This window comes from Opisthocomus hoazin, unplaced genomic scaffold (genome assembly GCF_030867145.1).
Source record: "Opisthocomus hoazin isolate bOpiHoa1 unplaced genomic scaffold, bOpiHoa1.hap1 HAP1_SCAFFOLD_15, whole genome shotgun sequence".
Taxonomy (NCBI): Eukaryota; Metazoa; Chordata; class Aves; order Opisthocomiformes; family Opisthocomidae; genus Opisthocomus; species Opisthocomus hoazin.
The window spans coordinates 2,800,599-2,827,242 of record NW_027448722.1 but is presented as its reverse complement, the minus strand read 5'-3'; the positions used below and the strand labels follow the sequence as shown (position 1 = coordinate 2,827,242).

The window sequence follows — 26,644 nt, the reverse complement described above, 5'->3', positions numbered from 1 at the left end:
ACAACCAACCAGAGCTGCAGCCACAGAGCTGAAGGAAGGGCTCCTGGAAAACGAATGATGAATGTGTGTAACAGGGTGAGGGTCTTGGAGAAAGGCTTTGATTTTGCTCTGAGAAGTCTGCCCTAAATCTTCACTGGTTCTTCCTCTAAGAACAGAATCCCATGCCCAGATGAAGCAAATGACCAACAGCAGCTCCATCACCCAGTTCCTTCTCCTTGCATTTGCAGACACAAGGGAGATGCAGCTCTTGCACTTCTGCCTCTTCCTGGCCATCTACCTGGCTGCCCTCCTGGGCAACGGCCTCATCATCACTGCCATAGCCTGTGACCACCGCCTCCACACCCCCATGTACTTTTTCCTCCTCAACCTCTCTTTTCTTGAGCTGGGCTCCGTCTCCACCACTCTCCCCAAAGCCATGGCCAATTCCCTCTGGAACACTAGGGCCATCTCCTATGCAGGGTGTGCTGTCCAGCTCTTTTTCTTTCTCTTCTTGATTGTGGGGGAGTACTGTCTTCTCGTCGTCATGGCCTATGACCGTTACATGGCCATCTGCAAACCTCTGCACTATGAACTGATGATGGGCAGCAGAGCTTGTGTCTACATGGCAGCAGCTGCTTGGGGTAGTGCTTTGCTCAATTCTCTCCTGCACACTGTCAATACATTTTCAATTCCTCTCTGCCAAGGCAGTGCCCTGGACCACTTCTTCTGTGAAATACCCCGGATCCTCAAGCTCTCCTGCTCACACTCCTACCTCAGGGAAGTTGGGCTTCTTGGGGTTAGTGTTTCTTTGACTTTTGGGTGTTTTGGTTTCATTGTCGTGTCCTATGTGCAGATCTTCAGGGCTGTGCTGAGGATCCCCTCTGAGCAGGGACAGCACAAAGCCTTTTCCACGTGCCTCCCTCATCTGATTGTTTTGTCTGTTTTTATCAGCACTGGCATGATTTCTTATATGAAGCCCCTCTCCATCTCCTCCCCATACCTGGATCTGGTTTTGTCATTTCTCTACTCGGTGGTTCCTCCAGCAGTGAACCCCCTCTTTTACAGCATGAGGAACCAGGAGCTCAAAGATGCGTTGAAGAAGCTCATTCTGTTATTAGTCTTTCAGCAGCTATAATGTGCCCATTTCTTTTCACAAGTGATTTCTACTGCTTATGGGGAACCTCCTGTGCTCTGGTCATTTTATCTGTGATAATTCTGTTTCTCCAGGAATGTCTGCATGAACTCCACTTCTCCAGAGTCATAAATTGAGCCTGTCTAACCCTGAGGTCTTTACACATGTGTCTGTCACAAGGTTACAGCTGGCCTCCGCTGTAAAATCTCTCTAATAAAAGTGGATTTCCTCAGTGGCATTGGCTAGAGGTTGGGCTTTCCTTGCATGGCTGAGGTCAGGAGCAGGCTGAAGAAACTGACCCTGTGAGTACAGTTTGCTGTGCTGCGGTTCTCCATGGAATGGGGGGAGGAAGACATGGGGTGATGTATTAGGGAATGGGACTCCAGTGAACTTTCACTGGTGGCCTCCCTTTTTGGCCTCTTCCAGCACTGACCTCTCACCACAGGTTTATGTGTGAGCTTTGTTGCATGGCCACTTCCCTCTTCCTGCTGGGCTCAGTGACTGCACAGGTGGAAAGGGAAGCCCTGCTCCACTTCTCTCCTTGTCCAAACCCTGGCAAAACCCAGAGCGAGGACATCTGCGAAACACCACATGGGGTATGGATAAGACTGCGTAGTTATCAGGACTTATGGGAGGCGGTCTCAGGTACAAGAAACTGAAGGGGGACAGGGCACAAAGGAATGTCTTGGGGATCACCTACGAGAAACTGTTCCTCACACCACATACACCCTTTCCAGTGCTGAGCTGGAACAGTGGGTCCATCTGTGGGACAGTGTGGCTGGGCTGGGCACAGGCCGGGGCACTGGCAGCGGTCACAAAGGAACTGCCATGGGGTGACCACCTGGATTTGGTGGCTGCAAGAAAAGTTAAGAGTAAAGAGAAGGGATCCAAAATTCAGATGCCCAGTTTAGGAATGATATTGGCAAGCTGTCGTGGGTTTAGCAAAGGGCTGCAGGACAGCAAGGGACTGGAGCACTTGGCCTGTGAGGAGAGGCTGAGGGAGCTGGGCTTGTCCAGTCTTGAGAAGGGAAGGCTGAGCAGGACATCATCCCAGCCTGCCAGCACCCACAAGAAGGTTATGGAGAACAGAGAGCACGTCTCTTCACCCTATTGCATGGCAGGAGGACAAAAGACCATGGGAGGAAAGTGAACGAAAAATGTTTCAGCCAGGAGAGAAGGACAACATTTTTCCCCAGGAGCTCAACCAAGTGCTGGAACAGGTCACCCATGGAGGCTGGGTAGTCTCTGTCCTTGGGAAGTCTCAAACTCAAACTGAATCAAGCCTTGAACCATTTGGTCTGACCCTGTTTTGGACAGGTTGCACTGCAGACTTCCGGATGTCTCATCCAGGCACTGTTCCTTTAAGATCCTGTTGCGCCCTTTTTGTAACTGGAGCAGAGCAGATGTTTGTGGGGCTTGAATCCTCCTGTGCTGTAAGGGACTGTTTAAACAAACGTTTAAAACCATTAAGAGAGGTTGATACCTCAATGTGACTTGCTCTGGGTATCGACTAAAAAGCCCTGGTCAGGGAAGCTTTTAGGGAGTGAGGTTCTGTGCAAGACACCAAAAGATCCTGTTCTAATGCCTGTAGGCCTGTCAGACGTCATTTAAATAGCAATGAAAATGGAAGTAAGAAGAGCTGAAGACAAAGACCCAAAGCAAAGACACATCTCAAGGGACTTTTCAGGTTTTTCTAAGACTTTCAAGGATATCCTTTTTTGAGAAATGTTGTCCAGAATAGGGAATGGATGTAGGACACACGTATCTTCAGCTACATTGACACAGAAACCTGGTGCCAGTGGAGATGATCTAGCAAACCCTCCCCAGCCTCCTCCTGCAGCTTCCAAGGAGCTCTGGTCTCCCACAGGTCCTCTGAGATAGAAGCCACTCCCAGCACAGCAATCCAGGTACACTGCGGCCCCTAACAGTGGCATTGCCTGTTTATGGTCAGATACCTGATGCCTGTTTTAAAAAGTATACAATTTTATTATTTCTTATATTTTAGAAAAATCTGCAAGCACATTTACATCAGCTGAATTGCTGGAGTCCTTTCTTAGAAATGGAAATGTCCCTTTGGTCATCTGCACTCAGCTGTCCAAGATTTGTTCCCTCCTAACTTCTGGGGCACCCCCAGCCTACTTGCTCATAGGGCAGCATTAGGAGCCAAAAAGTCCTTGATGCTGCACAAACACTGCTCAGCTGTAACTAAAACATACATGTGTTCCCAGGTGTCTCTTGAGTCCCTGGAGCCATTGCAGTGACAAGGGGAGAGCCCTACCTGACTTAGGGCTGGGGCTGGTATGGGGTAATGGGGTCTGGGATGATGTTTCTGGGGCAGTTTCTTCTGTCTGTTTGTCACTGTTTAGAGCAGGGCAGCAATAAATGAGTGGCAGATGCGTGATATTATCACACCCCCCCCCCCCACACCCTACTAGGGGAAGGGAAAAAGGAGGAAAAGGGAGAGGGACTTACAAACTGGAAATTAAAATAACTTTACTAATAACACCAAAAAAAGAGCAATAATGCAAAATACATAAATTCTATTGAGTTTCCCAGAGTTGTGGGGGCTGATGTTGTTCCAGTGGCTGCTGGGCAGACACTAGGAAGTCCTGTCACACCAACCCACATCCTGGGAAGCAAGGATTAAGGACACGTAGTGGTTCCTTAGGAAGACAAATGTCTGACTAAGAAATATCATCTCTTTGCATCCCTCCTTTACCTCAGTATCAATGCTGAGCATGATGTCATAACGTACGGAATATCCCATTGTTCAATTCAGGTAAGCTGTCACATCTATGTCACCTCCCAACCACTGGACCACCCTGAGCCAGCCAGCTTTGGGGTGGTTGGAGAGACAGCCTTCATGTGGTCTGAGCACTGCTCAGTAATAGCCAAAACACTGGTGCGTGATCAACACCGTTCCAGCCATGAGTCTGAAGCACAGCAACATGTGGGCTGCTCTGGCAAAAGTGACTCAGTACCAGCCAGACCCAGTACCGTGGTGCTCAGGGGTCTTTTCCAGCCTGTGTTATTCTGTGATTCAATGAATATTTTCCTTGGAGAGCTCTTGGAAGACAGAATCAGAGAATCACAGAATCACAGAATGCTTGGGGTTGGAAGGGACCTCTGTGGGTCACCCAGTCCAACCCTCTTGCCGAAGCAGGGTCACCCAGAGCAGGCTGCACAGGACCTTGTCCAGGAGGGTCTTGAATATCTCCAGAGAAGGAGACTCCACAACCTCCCTGGGCAGCCTGTTCCAGTGCTCCGTCACCCTCAGAGGGAAGAAGTTCTTCCTCATGTTCAGCTGGAACTTCCTCAGCTTCAGTTTGTGCCCATTGCCCCTTGTGCCCATTGCTGGGCACTACTGAAAAGAGCTTGGTCCCATCCTCCTGACACCCACCCTGCAGAAATTATAGGCATTTATTAGGTCCCCTCGCAGCCTTCTCTTCTTCAGGCTGAACAAGCCCAGCTCCCTCAGCCTCTCCTCATAGGAGAGATGCTCCAGTCCCCTCCTCATCCTCGTAGCCCTGCGCTGGACTCTCTCCAGTAGCTCCTCATCTTTCTTGAACTGGGGAGCCCAGAACTGCACACAGTACTCCAGATGAGGCCTCACCAGGGCAGTGTAGAGGGGATGGAGAACCTCCCTCGTCCTGCTGGCCACACTCCTCCTAATGCACCCCAGAATGCCATTGGCCTTCTTGGCAGCCAGGGCACACTGCTGGCTCATGGGTCCACCAGGTCACCCACGTCCCTCTCTGCAGAGCTGCTCTCCAGCAGGTCTGCCCCAAGCCTGTACTGGTGCATGGGGTTGTTCCTCCCCACGTGCAGGATGCTGCATTTGCCCTTGTTGAACCTCATCGGGTTCCTCTCTGCCCAACTTTCCAGCCTGTCCAGGTCACGCTGAATGGCAGCACAACCTTCTGGTGTATCTACCACTCCTCCCAGAACAGAAAGAGAAACAAGAAAAAGCACAAAGGAAGCAGTAGAGACATAAAATTCACAAGTACAAATACAGCAGTTCCTCCAAGGAACATTCCTCCACTCAAACCATTAGCAAGGAATCTATTAGATAAATTTAATGAAACAGGCTAAATTTTATCTGCTCAGGTGCTGGGCCCCAAAGAGGGTAATTGTTGGTTATGGTACCATGTGCTCAGTTGCATGTCGGCAACTTACAATCCTGTACAAAGTCAGAGGCTGTGAAGGGGGCTGTGAGATCACTTCTGGCTCTGGAGGTCATTTGTCAACTGCAGTTACGCACCTGAGAAAGGGACCATAAAGTCATTTTTCTCTGAAGCCGCTGACAGGGCAGCCTTTGACTCATAGTGGGGATATGTGCTTTTCAGCTCCCCTCTGCCAGTGTCTGTGACAGGCCAGCAGCAGGCACCTGACTGGCACAGTGACTGGGAGATCCCCTCTGCCGAAGGACCCAGGCTCACTGCAGGAAGGGGGCTGGTATTTTGGGTGCCGTGTCTCTTGCGCCCGAGCACATGATGGGACAGCAGTGACCGAGAGGCTTTGTGTAAATGTGGGGTATCTTATTGTATCTATGTGAAATCAATGAAACTGGAGAAATATTTGTGTCTGAGATGCACCCTCAGAGTATAAGCAATGAATGGGAAACGAAACACCTTGCTGGCTGCCCCAGCTCTTGGAAGGCTGGTCTGTGCCTGGAGCAGTCAGAGCTCTTGAGAACCAGAATAGCCAGGGCTTTTGTGCTGGTCTGGGGAGACAGGATGGCATGGAGGGGCTGCAAAGCTCTCAGGATCTCCAGGGGAGGAGAGCAGGGGACACAGGGTGCCTCCTTTGCTTTCTGCCATGCATGATCCCTCATCTCTGGGGCTGACTCCTCTCTGTCCCCCAGCAGCTGCTGTGCCCTTGAGAGGGGCTGAGGCTGTGGAGCGACTGCCCAGAGCACCCTGCGGTGGGCACAGCTGTTAGGCCAGCCCAGACTGAGCTGTGCTGGGGAGAGGGCATTGTCAGTGGAAAGAGGGCAGGGGAGGTGGGAGAGCTTGGAGGGGAGATGGACTGGACTGGGAGATACCTGGGAGAGAAAAACATCAGTGTATAACTCATGAAGGGTGAAGGGTGAAGACTCACACCAGGCGGTTTGTTGTGCAGAGCCATGGCTGACAGAAGGGCTTGATGACATGTAGGTATAGGAGAAGGAGGCTGGTCTGTGCCCTTGGTGGCATGGATAGACCAGGAAGCTGGCCCAGGGCCTTTGTCACCACTCCGCCGTTGGCCATTTCTCATCGGCCTTTTCCAGACCCTGGTATTTTGGCCCAGACCCTGGCAGACCCTGGAGCAGGGCTGTCTGTGAAGCCCCATATGTGACATGGCCTCTCCAGGACCTTGGAGCAGCTGCCTGACAGGAAGGCCATGAGATTACAAAGCACTAAGAAATGCTGTGGGCACCATGTCAGAGTAACCATTCCTCACTCTGAACACACCCTGTCCTGTGCTGTGCCCTCACAGCAGGGCCATGGGAACATACTTGAGGCAGCGGGGTTGTGACAATGCAGGAGAGGGCACAGATATGAAGCAGCTGCCAGGGGGTGACAGCAAGGACAGGCACAGACAAGGAATTTATGTACATTGCCTCTGCTGAGCAAGGAAGAAGGAAGGATTCTGTGAAATACTCTGTGATTCAAGAAAAAGGATTCTGTGAAACATTCTGTCCAGATTTCAGATACTCACGTTAAAGATATAGGCAAGCTGGTGTGGTCTTAGCAAAGGGCCCTCAGGACAGCCAGGCACTGGACCACTTTTCCTGTGAGGAGAGGCTGAGGGAGCTGGGCTTGTCCAGACTCGAGAGGGGAAGGCTGAAGGGGACCTCATCCGAGCCTGCCAGTACCAATGAAGACGTCATGGAGAATGCAGTCAGTCTCTTCATCCCGATGCATGGCAGGAGGACAAAAGACAATGGGAGAAAGGTGAAATGGGAGAGGTTCAACCAAAAAATAAAGACAACTTTTTCCCTGAGGAGCTCAGCCAAGTGCTGGAACAGCTCACACAGAGAGGTTGGGCAGTGTCTGTCCTTGGGGCTGTGTAAGCTAAAACAGGCAGGATGCAGAAACAACAACAAAACCACACATGAAATGTAAAGAGTAGATTTATTTTCATTATCTCACAAAGCAGGGGATCTCTGATACAGCACCTGGGCAGAAGCACCGACACCAAGCAGGAGTGCAGACACCACAGAGCTCAGTCCCTGCTAGACAAAGACTGAGAGCTACTGAACTTGTTTCTTTCACATTGGTATATCAGGGATTCACTCAGACAGAACTTTCCACTGTGCCTGGATCCTTCCCGCAGCAGGGCAGGAATCTCAAGCATGTTCGACAAATTGCCTTGGAGTAAATCACAGGCCTATGTTATCTAAACACAGATGTCGTACTTCTTCAGCACACAAGACTAATCATTGTTCAGTATGCTACATGTGTTTTCCGACACCCCAGCTGCAAGTCACTTGAGTGTGTTGACAATCCTCCTTGCCAATCTTCCATTGTCATCCCACATGCCGCAGGTGACAATCCAACAGCACACACCGTCTCTCCTGCCTGAAAGATTGTTATGGACAGATGGAGAACAAAGTCATGGGCTAAGTGAACTCAATGCATATATTAGAGGGATGGCCCATATGGTAAGGAAGACAGGAAAAGAAGAGGTAATTTATGGGGAAGTGTGGGATCTGAGTGTGATGTAGATGGTATAAAATAAGGGGTGGGCACTGTCCTGGTTTCAGCTGTGTCTCACTCACGATATCTTCCCCTTGACCATCCTTGTACCCTCCCATGCAAACAGCCCGTTTCTCTTTACCTTTCCTCCCTGTTCCTAGTTTGGCTTCCTTTGCACCTTCATTCGGCATTTCCAAGCTTGTCACCATGGCAGTTCCTCCCTTGGTCAGCAATTCCATTGAACAGGTACCTCCTTCTTCTACCATTAGTGTCCCGCAATTCCTCATGTTGCTGTCTTGTCAGAGATACCACAGATCTCGTATGCACACATCAAAAGCTGTCAAAACAGAGCTTCACTCCAGGGGGAACTCTGAGAATCTTTTAGATTTGGCAGTGGAAGCCTGATGAAGCTTGACAAGAAGTTACAAGTCATTCAGTAGGGGAGAATAACTCAAAATATTGTGGGCAGGCTGGGACCTGAACAGCTCAGGAGTGACCCTGAGGAGAAGAGCCTGGGCGTTCCAAAGGATGCCATATAATAAGGCCAACAGCATACAGGTCTGCATTAGGAGGAGTATGGCCAGCCAGACCAGAGAGTTATCACCCCCTTGATTCAGCAGTGGTGTAGCCGCATCTGGACCAGTGTGTCTGTGAGGCTCCCCAGTCCGGAAGAATGAGGAGGAACCAGGAAGGTTCTAGAGGAGATCTGCCAGGATGGGTTATACGGCGTGTGTGGAGAGGCTGAGGGACCTGGGCTTCTTTAATCGTGTGGAGGCTGAGGGCACTGAAGTAGTAGCCTGCATCTGCCTGAAGGGTTGTTTCAGAGATGATGGAGCTTTTCCTGGTAGTGAGAAGGGAAGGAAACCTTCACAAAGTGATGCTTGGAAGGTGCAGACTAGAGGTGAAGAAAAAGAGGTCTCACTCAAAGGGTATCCTTGTTGTGTAAGAGGTCACCCAGAGGGACTCTGGATCAGCCCATAGATTTGAATGTCAAGGAAAAGTCAGTGAGGGTGGAGAGACATCAATTAATGTACGGAAATGCTGGGGTGAGCGCTGGGTAGGAAGTAAAGATGTGTGACTACAGGCTGAAGGGAAAGAAGCGCAGGCATGGGAATGTGTAGGACAACCTGTAGTACAAATTGCAAAGGACTCTGGCAGAGCTGAAAGATTCAACAGGACCAAGGGCTTTGTCCCCTTGGCTATGGCAGCTGCCTCTAACACCGACTCCTACCAGGAGAAACTTACTTTTGAGGCTCTGGACTTTGTTTCATCCTTGCATCTTCTTTGGGAGGCTGGGAGGTATCACAGAATTTACACTTGTCATTGCTCACCCTCACATCCAGCTGTCCCCAAGAAGAGCCCTGAGCCACGCGTGAGGGACAGCATCTGCCTTCCCAGGGCCCGGGGCTCAGATCTTGGCCTTTCTGCTTCATAAAGCAGGCCAAGGGTTTTCTCAGCATTGCAGCCACCTGCACAGTGCCCTTGCCTACCTGCAATCGTGGCCTCCAATTCTCTGCTCTAAGGAGTCCCTGGGGAGGCTTTGTCAGTAATGGACCGCAGTGAGACCAATCAATGCTTCCAGGTACTTTGAATTTTCCTTCTGCCTTCTTGAGCATTTTTTTCTATCTCCTCTCAGTATCTGAGGTTCATGGACTCAGCACCAAATACCCCATGGGGCTCATTAAAACGCAGTAAGTGCTAAGCTGACAAGCTCCTGTAAATTTCTTCAATTCTTCAAGACTTGTACAGCTAATTGGAGAATTTTCATAGTGTAGACAAGGAGGAAGATATTATACTGTTCCTAATAAAAATATTTTTTTTATTTTTAGGAATATTTTAAATTGCTTTTCAGCTTACAGAAGAAGTGGTAGAATCATTCTTAAAGTGATCCTGATCCAGGGTGTCTCCTCAGGAGGGCTGGACAGGTAGGAAAAGCAGTCCCTCTTGGTCTGACACTCTATGGATATCTTTGCTCCTCACCTCCCCAACCTCAACATTTCTCTCATCGGCCACCTGGGACTTGTGTCACTGTTCCTTGCATCAGACTTCTCCACTGATCTCTGCAGCTGGATGTTACAGCTCCATTGCACCATCTCCCACCTCCTCTCCACAGAGAGCTGCCTGCACACAGGCACAGAAGGAGTTTTCCTATTTGTAAGAAAGGAGTAATTAAAGCACAAACAAGTTCCATAAATAAAACACACTGTGCAAACATACAGTAATTGCAATCTACCTCTAATGAGGCTGCCTTCTTTTAAGGCATAAATTATGAGAAATATTGTAGCTAGGTAGAGGAAAAAAAATAGTTACAAACATAGTTAAAAAGTTGGCTAAGGAGACGATTAGACTACTGAAAGGGAAGCAAACCTTTAACTCCCTGATGTCAAAAGAGCAGTTCGATAGGTGACAGGAATCTGAATGAACAAAGAGTAAAGGGAGGAAAAAACTGGACAATGATGCAAAGGGCCTTTGTCTAGGCAGCCTGCATCTTTAAAAAATTACTTTGGAAATAGTCAAGACAGCTGAAAATATATGAAAAATTAGAGATATTCAATATACTGTTTAACAGGCAGGATAGCACTGGAACAAGCTGCCCAGGGAGGTTGTGGAGTCTCCTTCTCCGGAGATATTCAAGACCCCCCTGGACAAGGTCCTGTGCAGCCTGCTCTGGGTGACCCTGCTTCGGCAGGGAGGTTGGACTGGGTGACCCACAGAGGTGCCTTGCAAACCCAACCATTCTGTGATTCAGTTTTGAAGTTATAGGGAGAGATCCATATTTCTTTGGAATATCCCTTTCAAAGCTTCCTGGCATTGGTCGAGGGCTCTTGTGAGTGAGGACAAGGCAAGGTTGCGCCTGTTGTTGAAAAAGGTCAGAAAGACAACCCAGGGAACCCCAGGCTGTACAAGGTCACTTTGGCATTTCTGTGCACCTACGTAAGAAGAACATGTCTGATAGCAGTCAGCATGGATTGATGATGGGTCAGTCATGCCTCTCAAACCTGCTTGCCGCCATGACGAAGTATCAGCATTTGTGGATGAGTAAAGAACAGTGGATGCCATTTTTGACCCTTCTGACATGGTCTCCCTCAATGTCCTTTTTCCCAGGTTAGGCCATTACTGTCTGTATGAGCTGACAAAGAAATGGATAAAAAAACAGTTGGACGATCAGGCTGAGAGAGCAGTGGTGAAGGAGTCATGTCCTACCTGGAGGTAACTGGGACATACTGGGGCATTGTGGGGCAGTAGAAAAATAGAAAATTCAAAAAGTAGAAAATTCAATGCTTGGAACACACCAGTGTCTTGGCTATTGTTTATCCATGTTTGCCCAGTGTCAAGGTCTGCTCTGTTTCTCATTCTGCTCCTGCCCAGTGAGTAAGTGGGTGGTGGGAAAGAAGCCGAGAGGGGACAACGCCAGGACATCTGATCCAAACTCCCCAGAGGGATATTCCATACCAAAGGACCTCATGCTCAGGAATAAAAGCATGTGACAGAGGAAGAAGGATGTGGACATATTTATTGTCCAATTTATCTGCTGCTTGGAAAGTGACTGGGCATCAGACTGCTTGTGGGAGGTGGTGAAGGATGGTCTTTGTTTCACTCGGTGAGACCTTATTAGTCTCTTTTCTTCACCTATTAATCTGTTATTATCTTGAGCTGAAACATTTCACACTTTATTTCTCCCTGCGTTCTGCCCTGTCCCACTGGGGAAGGGGAGGAATGAGTGCCTGGCTGCTGGACTAGTGGCCAGATTTAACCCAACACAGCAGGGAAGTTCTTGATAACTGGGAGTGAGTTCAGTGCAGGGCTGCCAAGATGCTCAGGGGCTGAAGCACTTGCCTGGCAGGAGAAACTGAGGGCAAGGGTCTTGTTTAGCCTGGAGAGTGGAAGATCTCAAGAACCTCATAGCAGCCTGTCTGTCCCTATGGGGAATTTTTCATGAAGATGGAGCCAGTCTTGTCACCGTGGTGCCTGGGAGGAGGGTAATAAACAGTAGCAAGATGTGGAAATAAGAATGATTCAGAACAGAGAGAAGGAAAATCTTTCCCTCCATGAGGGCATCCAAGCATTGCAGCAGGTCTTCCAGAGATGTTGTGCCATCTCTGTCCCTGGAAGCTTTCCAGCCACCACTAGAGCAAGACTTGAGCAACGTGGTCAGGCTGTACAGATATTCCTGATGTGAATGTGAGGCCAGAGCAGAGACCTCCTCAAGTCCAATTAAAGATACAGGAAACTCAAGTGTTGCTGGGGTTTCTTCCCCTCTTGGTCTTCCCTTGTGGACAGCAGGAAAAATTCTCAGGTTCCCCATGACCATGGAACTAAGTCAGATGTTAGGGTAGTCAGACCAGCTGCAGATTTCCTGTCCTGCTTCAGGCAGCGTTACTTAGATGGCAGGCTGCTTGGCAAGCATCCCCAAAGAGTCCCCATCATTTTCTTTGCATCCCCTTTCATTCCCTTTTCACTCTTCCCTCCTCTCCAGTCCTACGCTTTAACAATCCTTGTGACCTCCTATGCTAAAAAAAAGCCAAGTCTTCTTTACCATTTCCCCACTGGGCCTGCGTTTGCTCTCTTTGTACCCTTCTTTCTTAGACGATTGCCACGGTGCTTTCTACCTTGATTGGAAACTCCATGAACATGAGTAATCTTTTCTTATCTTAATTGATGGTTGTATTAGAAGCACCATGGCACAGGATGACCATGAGCACACGTACTTTAAAAGCTGGACATCTGGAGGTTTTGTTCATGGGGACCTTGAGATACGTGTGGATTTCACCAGCAGAAGCCTGAAGATATAAAAGGAAAAGTTGCAGAACAACTCCATGCAGCAGCATGGGAAGGGATCTGACCAGCGAAGCGGTGCCCTGAGGAGATGGGCCTGGGCATCATAATGGCAGATGCCATAGGAGCCAGTGGGCCTCCCATTTCAAAAGGAAAGTGAAGAAAGTGGAGAGGGTCCAGAGGAGGTCTGCCAAGAGTCTGCAGCAATGTGGAAGTCTTGCGGAAGGGAGCTGGAGGCGCCTGAGGTATCAGGTGCCAACAAGAAAATACCCATGAAACACCTCAAGGGAAAAAAAGGGTGCTCTGCTATGAAGGTAACAAGGCTGACAGCTCAGATGAAATGCCTCTATACAAACGCACGCAGCATGGGAAACAAACGGGAGGAGCTGGAAGCAATCGTGCTGCTGGAAAGCTACGACCTGATTGCCATCACGGAAACTTGGTGGGATGAATCCCACGACTGGAATGTCTCTCTTGATGGCTACAGACTGTTCAGAAGGGACAGGCGAGGAAGGAGGGCCGGGGGCGTTGCCCTTTACATCAAGAAAACACTACAGAGTGAGGAGCTGTCCCTTAAGAATAACCACGAGCAGGTCGAAAGCTTATGGGTAAGAATCAGAGAGAGAGGCAACAAAGGGAACCTAGTGGTTGGTGTCTACTACAGGCCGCCAGATCAAGAGGAGCTGATAGACGAAGTGTTCTTCCTCCAACTCCAGGAGGCTTCGCGCTCGCAGGCTCTCATCCTACTCGGGGACTTCAACTACCCCGACATCTGCTGGAAAAGCAACACGGCAAGCTGTAGGCAATCCAGCAGGTTCATAGAATGCGTTGAGGACAACTTCTTAAGCCAGGTAATAAGCACCCCTACCCGAGGGGATGCGATACTAGACCTGGTGGTCACCAATGCGAGTGAGCTAGTTGGGGATGTCAAGATCGGAGGTAGCCTGGGCTGCAGTGACCACGCGCTGGTGGAACTGACACTACTGAGGGAAATGGGAATAATGAAGAGCATAGTCAGGACCCTAAATTTTAGGAGGGCAAATTTCCAGCTCTTCAAGGAGATAGTCAGAAGGACTGCCTGGGAAACAGTCCTCAGGGACAGGGGAACAGAACAGCACTGGCAGGTCTTTAAGGATGTATTCCAGAGCGCGCAAGAGCTCTCGATCCCCAAGTGTAAGAAGTTGGGCAGAGAAGGGAAGAGACCAGCATGGCTGAGGCAAGAGATGCTGGTCAAACTAAGGAACAAGAGGGAACTGCACAGGCAGTGGAAGCAGGGACTGGCTTCCTGGGAAGAGTATAGGGAAGCTGTCCGGTTGTGTAGGGATGGGGTCAGGAAGGCCAAGGCACAGCTGGAGCTGAACTTGGCAAGGGATGCAAAAAATAACAAGAAGGGCTTCTACAGGTATGTCAGCCGGAAAAAGATGGTCAAAGAAAGCGTACCCCCGCTCATGAGCGAGACCGGCGAACTGGCAACAGCAGATGAGGAGAAAGCTGAGGTACTCAACAACTTTTTTGCCTCAGTCTTCACTGGCAACCTCTCTCCTCACCCCTTCTGAGTCGATGAATGGCATGAAGGAGACCAGGAGGGTAAAATCCTTGCAGCTGTAAGTGAAGACCAGGTTCGGGACCTCCTGAAGAACCTAAACGTACAGAAGTCCATGGGACCTGATGAGATGCATCCCACAGTCCTGAGGGAACTGGCTGATGTAGTTGCCAAGCCACTCTCCGTGATATTTGAAAAGTCATGGCAGTCAGGGGAAGTCCCCGGTGACTGGAAAAAGGGAAACATCGTGCCCCTTTTCAGAAAGGGTAGAAAGGAAGACCCTGGGAACTACTGACCTGTCAGCCTCACCTCTGTGCCTGGGAAGATCATGGAACAGATCCTCCTAGAAGATATGCTAAGGCACATGGGGGCCAGGGAGGTGATTCGAGACAGCCAGCATGGCTTCACCAAGGGCAAGTCCTGCCTCACCAACCTAGTGGCTTTCTATGATGGTGTAACAACAAGGGTGGACAAGGGAAAACCAATGGATGTCATCCATCTGGATTTTTGTAAAGCCTTTGACACGGTCCCCCACGACATCCTTCTCTCTAAATTGGAGAGCCATGGATTTGATGGGTAGACCGTTTGGTGGATAAGGAATTGGTTGGATGGTCGCAGCCAAAGGGTAGTGGTCAACGACTCAATGTCCGGATGGAGACCAGTGGCGAGTGGAGTCCCTCAGGGGTCCGTACTGGGACCGGTGTTGTTCAATATATTTATCAATGACATGGACAGCGACATTGAGTGTACCCTCAGCAAGTTTGCAGATGACAGCAAACTGAGTGGTACGGTCGAGACACCAGAAGGACGGGATGCCATCCAGAGGGACCTGGACAAGCTGGAGAGTTGGGCCTGTGTGAACCTCATGAGGTTCAACAAGGCCAAGTGCAAGGTCCTACACCTGGGTCGGGGTAATCCCCACTATCAATACAGGCTGGGGGATGAAAGGATCGAGAGCAGCTCTGCTGAGAGGGACTTGGAGGTACTGATAGACGAAAGGCTGGACATGAGCCAGCAATGTGCGCTGGCAGCCCAGAGGGCCAACCGTGTCCTGGGCTGCATCAAGAGAAGTGTGGCCAGCAGGTCGAGAGAGGTGATTCTGCCCCTCTCCTCTGCTCTGGTGAGACCTCACCTGGAGTACTGCGTTCAGCTCTAGTGCCCTCAGCACAAGAAGGACATGGAACTGTTGGAGTGGGTCCAAAGGAGGGTTACAAAAATGATGCGAGGGCTGGAGCACCTCTCCTATGAGGACAGGCTGAGAGAGTTGGGCTTGTTCAGCCTGGAGAAGAGAAGGCTGCGGGGAGACCTGATTGCAGCCTTTCAGTACTTAAAGGGAGCCGATAGGAAAGATGGGGACAATCTTTTTAGTAGAGACAGCAGTGACAGGACGAGGGGTAATGGTTTTAAACTAAAACAGGGTAGGTGTAGGGTAGATATAAGGAAGAAATTCTTTACAATGAGTGTGGTGAAACACTGGAACGGGTTGCCCAGAGAGGTAGTGGAGGCCCCGTCCCTGGAAACATTCAAGACCAGGTTGGACAGGGCTCTGAGCAACCTGATCTAGTTAGTGGTGTCCCTGCTCGCTGCAGGGGGGTTGGACTAGATGACATCTAGGGGTCCCTTCCAACCCAAAACTTTCTATGATTCTATGATTCTAAGATCGAGTGAGGGTGCCTGAAGTGTGAACTGTGAGGAGAGTGTGAGGGAACTGGGCCTTCCTGGCCTGCTGAAGGGAATGTGCGGATAGGGTCGTGTCCCTTCTGTCTGAGTACATGTTGGGACAGCAGCAGGCACACAGCTTGGGCATGTCTATCCAAGAAGCTGAAAGGCTAGCAGACTTGCGAGATGATGGGGAGGCTGCTTCTCAGTGGTCTGGTGAAAGGCTTCAAGAAGGCTGGTGGGTGGGAGATTTCCCTGGAGACAGGAAACAGCAGGATATAGCAACACTGCCATGTAGAACAGCTTGGCAGGCGGAGAATGAACTTTAGGCCGAAGAAATGTCATGCAAAGGGTAGTGCTGTGGTGCAAGAAGTCATCCAGAAGGAGGATGAGACCAGCCCATCTCTTTGTGTTTCAAGGAACAGAAGTGTGAGTGGAGATATGTTCTTTGGAGGAACTCTGTATTTATGCTTCCGCATTTTATATCTCTAATTTTGCCTTTTTTTTTAAATTCCTTTTTCTGTGCAGTGTCAGGACCCGGAGAGCATCCATAGGCCTTCATGGCCCTGACCAGCCATGCCTGGAGCCTCCACCCACACCTCTATTCCTTGGGCCCAGGAGACCCTTTTAGCCCAGGCCTGAGCTGCAGCCCCAGCTTCATCTTTGCTGTACACGTACTGGTCTCCAAACACAGCTGTAGACACAGCTTTGCCTGTTCATGGACTTTGATGACTTGGGCATTCAGACTCACTTCCCATCTTCATCTTTGTCAGATATACAAGGAAATGACACTGTGGACCTCCAAGTGCCAGACTCCAGCTGACTCACAGAGGCCACAGGCCTTTCTGCTTCCTTTCTTTCCACCACTTGTTGAGGTTTTGGGAGGAGAGGAACAGGTGACGTTTGTGGGGGCCAAGGACTGGATGTCAGGAGCAGAGCCGTCACATGTGGAGTGATCTGAAGGCTGTCCTAGTTCCAAACTGTTATCTTCAGCTCCTTCCTCAAAGGCCTGAAATCTCCTACAAGAGCCCCTTCCACCTTGGTCTCATTTAGCAATTGATTTGAGAGTACCCAAGTCAGAGCCTTGCTTTCAGTTCTGTTTACAGCCTAAAGCACCCCATGGTGGGAAGACATCCCAGGAAGCTTGTAGAAGGTGAATGTTCCCAGGAATCTCAGGAGGCCTGGCATACCAATAGCTGTCGTCAGGCAGCTGGCCAAATGCACTGTCTCCATTTGTGTAATCGGGGCTTAGATGCCTGGTTTATGTGTAAACTCTCTCTGTGGATGCTGACATTTGCTGCGCAACAAGGTCTGACCTCAGGGCTGGCCTTGTTTTGAGCTGGGCATTGGACTTGAGACCTTCTGAGCTCCGTTCCACTCTGAGTTGTTCTATGATGTAGAGGACCTCACCTCCAGCTTAATCTCTTCTTGTAGAACACATAGGGAAGCACAGGCTCATAGAAGTGTTGGTGGGGAAGAGACTGTTGGGGGTGTCTCGTCCAGCCTCCAGAATGGCTGTGATGTTTTGGAGCTGAAATGTGAAGAGCTCCAGAGGTAGATATGACAGCAGTCACCTCCTAGTCCATTTTATTTTTCATAAGGCTCAGCTGCAAGCTCCTAAGAGGCACTTTGTGGCTGTTACCTCTATCATATCACTAGCCACTGCAGAGGAGAGCTTGGCTCTGTCATATCTCCAGGTAGCAGTAGGCTTTTACTAGGGCAATCCATGCCTCTCCTTCAGGAGGCCAGATAGACCCAGTTTCCTCGGAATCTCCTCACATTTCATGCTTTAGGCCGCTCCCTCTATTTTGGAAGACCTCCTCTGGACACTGTCACTTTCCTATTGAAGTATGAGGCCCACTGGCTCCTATGGCATCTGCCGTCATGATGCCCTGGTCCTTCTTGTCAAGGCACTCCTTTGCTAGTCAGATCCCTTCCCATGCTGCTGTTTGGACTTATTCTGCAGCTTTTCCTTCTCAACATTCAGGTCCCTGTTGGCCAAATCTCCAGGTGTCTCAAGGTCCCCATGGTCAGAACCTCCAACCATCCAGCTTGGAAAGTATGTGTACTTATTGTCATCCTGTGCCATGGTGCCAATATGACCATGAATTAGGTAGTTACAGATAAGCAAAGAGTGCCAGTATTCATCAAGTTGCTAAGCGAGGTAGTAAGCACCGTGGCAATCATCTAAGAAATGTGGGTACAAAGTGAGCAAACGCAGGTCCAGTGGGGAAATGGAAAAGAAGACTTGGCTTTTTTTTTTTTTTTTTTTGCATAGCAGTGGATAAGGACGGTTAAAGAACAGGACTGGAGAGGTGGGAAGAGTGAAAACACAAATAGAAGGGGAAGCAAAGGAAATGTTTGAGATGAGTGTTTTGAGGATACCTGTCAAGCAACCTGGCATCTGAGCAATGCTGCCTGGAGCAGGACAAGAAAGCTGCAGCTGGTCTGACTATACTAACATCTGACTTAGTTCCATGCTTGTGGGGAACCTGAGAACTTTCCCTACTGTCCTCAAGGGAAGACCAAGAGGGGAAAGGAACCCCAGCATCATTTAAGTTTCCCATCTCCTTAATGGCACTTGAGGAGGTCTCTGCTCTTACCTCGTGCTCATGTTAGGACCAGCTATGGAGCCAGACCACATTGCTCAAGGTGTAATCCAGTGGTGGCTGGAGAGCTGCCAAGAACAGAGATGGCACAACATCTCTAGAAGACCTGCTGCAATGCTTGGATGTCCTCATGGAGAAAAATATTTTTTTCCTTATCTCTGTCCTGATCCTTCCTTATTTCAACATCTCACTATTGTCTATTGTCCTCCTGCCAGGCACCACGCTGACATGACTGGCTCCATCTTCATGAAAACTTCTCCGTAGGGAATGACAGGTTGCTACAAGGTTCTTGAGACCTTCCACTCTCCTGGCTAAACAAGGCCCTTGCCCTCAGTTTCTCCTGCCAGAAAAGTGCTTCAGCCTCTGAGCAGGCGGCCCTGCACTGAACTCACTCCCAGTTATCAAGAGCTTCCTTGCTGTTGTGTGTTGACTCTGGCCAGTAGCCCAGCTGCTACTCACTCTTTCCTCCCCTTCCCCAGTGGGACAGGGAAGAGAACAAGAAGAAATGAAGTGTGAAAAGTTTCTGCCCTAGATAATAATAAGAGTTTAATAGATGAAGAAAAGAGATTAAAAAAAGACCTCACCAAGTGAAACAAAGACCATCCTTCACCACCTCCCACAAGCAGACTGATGCTCTGCCACTTTCCAGCCTTCAAATTCCTTAAATGATAAAAACCTCCACATCCTTTTCCTCTGTCCCAAGCTTTTATTTCTTAGCATGAGTTCATATGGTACGGAATATTCCTGTGGTCAGTTTGGATCAGCTGTCTTGGCTGTGTCCTCTCACAACTTCTTTCCCACTGCCCACTTACTCACTGGAAAGGAGTAAGTGGAAACAGAGCAGGCCTTGACGCTGGTCAGACATGGATGAGCAGTAGCCAAGACACTGGTGTGTTACAAGCATTGAGTTTTCTTGACTCCCACAGGCACAGGAAACATCCACCCTGCAGGACGTCTGGTGGTCTAGTCCAGAAGAGAAGCCCTGCAGGGCTGGCCTTTCTCCCTTAGGACAGTGAGACCCGCAGCCCATGGAAGACCATTGTGGAGCAGGCTCCTGGCAGGAACTGCTGCCCATGGAGAGAAGCCGACGCAGGAGCAGGTTTTCTGGCAGGACCTGTGGCCTGTGGGGGTGGACCCATGCTGGAGCAGTCCACTCCTGAAGGAATATACCCCAATTGGTTGCTACTAATACATGTGAGAGTTGCTTCGTCTGTACAAAGGATACAGGTCTTACATTGCTTTGGGCCCAGGAGAGTTCCCAGTACTGCCCCACAATGCCCCAGTATGTCCCAGTCACCTCCAGGTAGGGTATGACCCCTTCACCACTGTCCTCTCAGCCTCATCTTCCGACTCGTGTTTTGCCCATCTGTCTCCCCATCCAGACTGTAATGGACTATCCTGAGTACAAGGATATGGAGGGAGACCACTTCAAATATCTCTCTGAAGCAGAGAGAAACAACAGACACTGCTCTCCCCTCATTCACAAATGCTGTTATTCCATCATGAAGGCAATCAGGTCAGTGAGGCATGACTGACCCTTGGTAAGTACATGCTGATGATTCTTGGACACAGTCTTCTATTTCAGCTGCCCAGAAATGTCACCCAAGAGGACCCTACTTGAGGGCTCGCACCTCACCAATGCGACCTTGTACAGCCTGGGGTTCCCTGGGTTGCCGTTTCAACCTCTTTCAACCATGGGCACAACATTGGTCTGTCCTCACTCACAAGAGCCCTCTGCAATCCCATGACCTTTGAAAAGGGATATTCCAAAGAAACGTCGATCTTCCCCTATAAGATGAGTACCACTATTCTGCCTCTTCTGCAGTGTATTTAGTTTCTCTACTCTTTCATATATTCTCACCTGTCCTGAAACAATGACCTTTTCTAACGTCATCTTGTCAAACACAGACTGCCTAGACAAAGGCCATTTCCATTGCTCTCCAATTTCATCTTCCTACTTCTTTTTCGTTCAGATACCTCTCACTTATACCGCTGTTTTGAGCTTCAGGTAGTTGAAAGCTCATCTATATTTCAGTAGTCTAATTGTCTCTTTTGGCACCTCTTTAATTATGTTCACTTCTATCTTCTTTTACCTATTATCTCCGACATTTCTGAGAATTTTATCCCTTACAGAGAAGCAACCTCACTAGAGGCAGCTTCTAGTTAGCATATGGTTACAGAGTGTATTTTGTTCCTTATGAAAATTGGTCATGCTTTAATTTTCCTTCCTTACAAATAGGAAAACTCATTTTGTGTCTGTGAGCAGGCAGTTCTCTAAGGACAGTAGATGGGAGATGGTGCAATGGAGCTGTAACATCCAGCTGCAGAGATCACTGGAGAAGTCTGATGCAAGGAACAGTGACACAAGCCCCAGGTGGCCGATGAGAGAAACATTGGGGTTGGGAAGGTGAGGAGCAAAGTTGTCGGACCTGAAGGGACTGTTTTTCCTATCTGTCCAGACATCGTGAGGAGACACACTGGACTACTAGCACTTGGAGAATGCTTCTACCACTTCTTCTGTAAGCTGAAAAGCAATTAAAAATATCCCTTAAAATAAAAAAAAAAAAAATTTATTAGGTGCAGTAGGGCATCTTCCTCCTTAACTACACTATGAAAAAACTCCAATTAGCTGCATAAGTTGCAGACTCAAAGAAATTTACACATTAGTGTGTTAGCGCTTCCTGTATTTTAATGAGCCCCATGGGGTATTTGGTGTTGAGTCCCTGAAGCTCAGATACTGAGAGGGGATAGAAAAAACTGTTCAAGAAGGCAGAAGGAAAACTGGAAGTACCTGGAAGCATTGATTGGCCCCACTGAGGGCCATTACTGACAAAGCCTCCCCAGGGACTCCTTAGAGCAGAGAATTGGAGGCCATGATTGCAGGTAGGCAGAGGCACTGTGCAGGTGGCTGCAATGCTGAGAAAACCCTTGGTCTGCTTTATGTAGCAGCAAGGCCAAGGGCTGAGCCCCAGGCCCTGGGAAGCTAGACCCTGTCCCTCACGCGTGGCTCAGGGCTCTTCTTGGGAGTAGTGGGGTGTTAGGGTGCTCTGTCCCACTCAGTGGGTTAAGGACAGGGGTTTTTTTATTTCTCTTTGCGATACCCAGAAGTCATAACAATGATCAAGAGGCTTGACTAAAACCGATGCTTTACTTGAAATTCAGTAAGATTACAAAGTATGATTACTTAGTAACTTCATAACATTCATTTGAGCACTGTGGGATTAGAACAGATATTGACTTGGCAAGGCTTACCACAACACTATGTCTGATTTTATGAAACCACAGAACATAGCAGACTGACAAACCTACAACAACATTACCTTTATGTGCCTAGAATGTCAGAGGTAGAGAAAGAGAGGAAAACAAAAGGAAGAAATAAATGAAAAGGTCTCATCACCATTGGATCCAGTGGCAGTCTCTACTGGTGGTCAGTGTCCTCCGGTAGTGGGTGTGTGTCGCAAGGACCTGGCCTCCTCTGCTTTTATAGCCTTCATTTACCTGTTTCACAGCTTCCTGAAAGTTCTCGAAAATAAATCTGTGTGCGTGGGGAGGGGTGCCTTGGCGTTTTCACAGCCCCCCCCCCCGCAAGACTGGTTGTTGCCATGCACAAGTGCTTAACACTTTGCCTGCCTGACGTCTCAGAGGGAGATGGGTTTCACAAGCCAGCTGTGGTGAATGACTTCATGGACCCCAATCTTGTGCTCAATCAGAGTCATTTTATTGCTCAAGTGAATACCATATATACTAATACAATAGTTACTAGAGCCAATTATCTTTGGATTTGTGGCTTTGCGAAGTTCACGGTTGCTATTTTCCAGGATCTTTTGCAGCTGGATGTGTGAAAACAGCTGATCTCCTGAGAACAGCAAAGGGAGGCACAGGATGCGCTGCTCCTTCAGGGTCATGAGACAGTGCTGTTCTGTCTCAAGTTGTACGGTTTCCCACAGCCAGCACCCTGCCTCCACAGGGTTTCCCTTGTATTCCACACTCACTTATCCAGCTGACGAAGTTCCCAAAGCACAAAGCCTGATTTAGGAGTTTGCTTAATTTGTGCATCTTGGTGTCGGTGTCTCATGATGGATGTTTGTGAGAATTGCTAACTTTGGCCTGGGGCTGTACAGAGGGTGAGCAATGCCCAGTGTAGGAAAATTCCACGAAACCTCCCAGCCTCCAAAAGAAGGGATGAGGATGAAACAAAGTCCAGAGCCTCAAATAATGTTTCTTCTGGTAGGCCTTGATGGCAGAGGCAACTGCCATAGCCAAGGCGACAAAGCCCTCGGTCATGTTGAGCCTTTCTGCCCTGCCGCAGTACTTAGCCATCTCCACTGCAGGCTGTCCTACACCATCCCATGCCTGCATCTCTTTACCTTCAGCCGGTAGACACGCATCTTTATTTCCTACCTAACTCTCACCCTGGCATTTCTATGCCTTCCATTGACGTCTCTGTACACTCACTGGCTGTTCCTTGAAACACAAAGCCATGGGTTGATCCAGGTTCCCTCTGAGTGACCTCTTGTACCACAATGCTACCCTTTCAGTGACATCTCTTTTTCTGCACATGCCATTGGAACCTTCCAAACAGCATTTTATTGAGCTTTCCTTCTCTTCTGACTACCAAGAAATGCTTCATCATCAGTTAAACTACCCTTCAAGCAGGGGCATGCTACTACTATAGTTGCCTGAGCTTCCACTTCGTCACGCTAAAGCAGCCCAGGTCCCCCAGCCTCTCCACAGAGACCCCAAACCTCACCCTGGCAGATTTCCTCTGCACCCTCTCCAGTTCTTCCCGCTCCTGCAGACCGCAAAGTCCCACCCTCAGACACAGTTGTCCAGATGAAGCCACACCAGTGCTGAGTCAAGGGGGATGGTAACCCCCTTGTTTGGGTGGCTACGCTCATCCTACTGCAGCCCTGTACGTAGCTGGCGTCTTCACTCTTGGTTGGTAGTGTTTGCTCTGTCAAATGGCCTTTGAAATGATACTTCACAGAGTCTATGCACCTTTCTTCATGGGCACATAACAATCCAGAACCTCTAGGTACAAAACTACAACCCAGTAACGTGCCTGCTGCTGGCTGTCAGGTTCTCAGGCAGAAGTGATGTCATAGTCAGCACCCCAGCCATGTGTCTGCTGGTGGCCAGTCACCTAAGAAGATTGGAGACTGAAGTGACCTCTCACTCACCTTCATGATCGTGTGTTTCCTACTCATCTATGAGCTTCTCAGACACAGTTGATGTCATAATGATATTGCAACCCGTCAGCCTTCTTGCGGCCTATAAACTGACCAAAGAAAAGCAAACACCATAATCTTCCAAGCCAGCTTCTCAGGCAGACACAACCAAGCCATGGGCCTGCTGCTGTCCCATGAGGTACCCAGGTGGAAGGGCTGTGACAACCCATATCCAAGCCTTCTTCCTGGATGGCCCTACCAGGTACCCAAGGAAAGGGATTCACACAATTCCCTTGCCAACCCCAGGCCTTCTGCTGGCCTGTTTGGGGTGCTGGCAGATGTGAGCCGAAAAGCTCATAACCCAGCCATGAGTCAAGGGCTGACCGACCAGCTACTGCAGAGAGAGGTGACCTCACCAGCCCTTTCCCAGCCATGCTCCTGCTGCTGCCTTTTCAACTCTAAAGATAGAAGTGACCTCACAGCCACCTTCACAGCCATGTGCCTCCTGCTGGCCTGTGAGACCCTGAGATACAGCTGACCTCACTATAACATTCCTATCCATCTCCTCTTGTGACCTCTGAGCTGATCAGACACAGGTCACCTCACAGTCCTCTTCCAACGCCATGTGACTCTTCTGGGGCCTCATGATCCCTGCCCTAGCCCAAGAGGCCAAAGAGCATAAGTTAGTATTAAGAAGGCGTCTGACACCATATATTAAAACAGTTGCCTCAAAGCTTTGTTGCAAAGCTTGCTGCAGGACCTCCTGGCAGGTCAGTAAATCTTTGTTTGCAGCCCAGCTGAACCTCCTGGTGGGCCAGCCAAATAGAAATCAGCCACCCGAAACCAGCTTTGAAGGGAGTTGGAGGACAGGTACCTCGTTGTGGAAAATGTGTCTAGGCACCAACCCCCTCCCCGACCTGCTGGAGCCAGGACTGAGAAAAAAGCACATGCACGGGACTGGGGGAAGGTAGGGTATGCGCCATCGCCTAGGGAACAATTTCCCCAAACACATTGGAAAAGATCGTGTGACCAAACAACAGATGGACCCTCACCACTGATGCAAAAGGAAATTATGGACCAACGGGACGCCACTGGATCCATGGTGGTGACTGTCTCTTGCAATTCTGTCATCCCGACTGCTTACTAGGTTTCTTTCTTTCTTGTCTTTTCCTCTCTTTCCTGTCACTGGTTCCTCGTGTCTTCATTTTAATAGTTGATCAATAAACCTCCTTAACTGGTGGCATTTGACCTCGTTTGTGTCTTAATCTCACTCTGGGAATAACAAAGAAGCTTTATGTCTCGGGTCTTCCCGGACCGTAACAGAAGGGTTGAAGGGGAGGGAGTTAGAGCAGAGGAATGAGGGCTTCGGAGGGTTGGGTGTTCAGTTAGAGCAGAGGAATGAGGGCTTTGGAGAGTTGGATGTTCAGCTGAGGTCTCAGGGATCAGAGCTCACCTTTCAGCGTTGCGGGTTAGGCAAAGGCATCAGGGGAGGGGTTGGTGTTCTTCTGAGGGTGCCTGCTTAGTGTTAAGGCTGTGGGCTATCTTGGTGGTTTAGGGTTTGGTTTAGGGCTGGGGTGAGGGCAACAATTAATGCTCGCAATTAAAGCTAAGGATAGAGGCTAGGGGTTAGGGTCAGCAATAAGGTAAGAGTAAGGGTAAGGAGTTGAGGGTTTGGGATATGTCTTTGATGTAAGGTCTGAGGTCAGTGATAGGCTAAGCTCAGCTAGGTTAGTAACTGTGGATTACTGCCAGGATGAGGAGTAGCATTTAGGGTAGGGTTAAGGATTGAGGTTACTGGTTACTGATAGCGTAAGGGCTAAACATGAATGTTTTCACTGTCTGGGTTTTCACAGCAACATCACCATAACACCTTTCACATTTTCTTTAGTGTTTGTTGGCCAAGCCTCCCTTCCTTCCCACAGATCTAGTGACAGGACAAGAGGCAATGGCCTCAAGTTGTGTCAGGGGAGATTCAGATTGGATATTAGGAAAAATTTCTTTACTGAAAGAGTGGTCAGGCATTGGAACAGGCTGCCCGGTGCAGTGGTGGAGTCATCATCCCTGGAGGTGTTCAAAAATCCTGTAGATGTGACACTTCGGGATATGGTTCAGTAGGCCTGGTGGCTTTGGGTTGACAGTTGGACAATGATCTTAGAGGTCTTTTCCAACCTGAATGGCTCTATGATTGAGGCCATTTCCTCTTGTCCTATCGCTAGTTGCTTGGGAGAAGAGACCAACACCTGCCTCACTACAACCTCCTTTCAGGTAGTTGTGATAAGGTCTCCCCTCAGCCTCCTCTTCTCCAGAGTAAACAACCCCAGTTCCCTCAGCAGAGGTGACCTCTGTGCGAACAACTGAATCAAGCCCAGAATCTAAATTTAAAAAAAAATTTGAAACCTATGCAGAAAAAGAACTTTAGAGAGCAGCTGAAAAAAGTCTTGATATCCAGCATTGCTAGGTTATTAATGTTTTTTAATGAAATTTTGCTGATCACTGAGGGGTGCTGAAAGTATCTGGTCCCTCAGAGAACTTTGTACCACAGATGGCATTTGTTCCTGATCACCCAGCCATCTTCCCACCCAAACGCATCATCCACTTTTTCAGCCCAGATATAAATAATTTGCTCTAAGGACACTATATCCCAGAACTTGCAAAAGTCCAGGAACACAACACGCCCTTCTTTCCCCTCCCACATGGGAGAAATCCCTTTCTTGTCCTCCAAGTGCCTGGGGATGCTTGCAAGAGCATTTGCCTCATCACCTTCCCAGGGACTAAGGTGAAGCTGACCAGCCTCTAACTCTCCCAGTCCTCCTTCTTGCCCTTCTTGAAGCTGGGTTTTCTATTTGCCTTTTCTGAGGACCTTGGAACTTCCCTGATCTCTCTGGATTCTCCAAGGTGTTGAAGAGAGGTCTCCCAATGACACCAACTAACTCTGACATCACCTCTCTGCCCCTTCCCACACCAAAAGCCTTCTCCATACTACACACTTCCAGGGGAGTGCCTGGGACACAGCAAACACCTCTTCAAGTCCTCAAGGGCTTTTCAGAAGAACAACAGAAGTAATTTCTTCCATCAGGGCCAAGACTCCGGTGGGATCT

The 26,644-nt window shown here is 49.1% G+C and overlaps 1 protein-coding gene across 1 annotated transcript; it reads left to right on the top strand.

Moving 5' to 3' along the window:
* Positions 1 to 169: 169 nt before the first annotated feature.
* LOC142359061 (olfactory receptor 14J1-like) lies at positions 170 to 26,476 on the top strand. Its single transcript, XM_075411909.1, has 2 exons — positions 170 to 620; positions 26,442 to 26,476. The coding sequence occupies exons 1-2, from the start codon at positions 170 to 172 to the stop codon at positions 26,474 to 26,476; spliced, it is 486 nt and encodes a 161-aa protein (XP_075268024.1).
* The last annotated feature ends 168 nt before the right edge of the window (positions 26,477 to 26,644 follow it).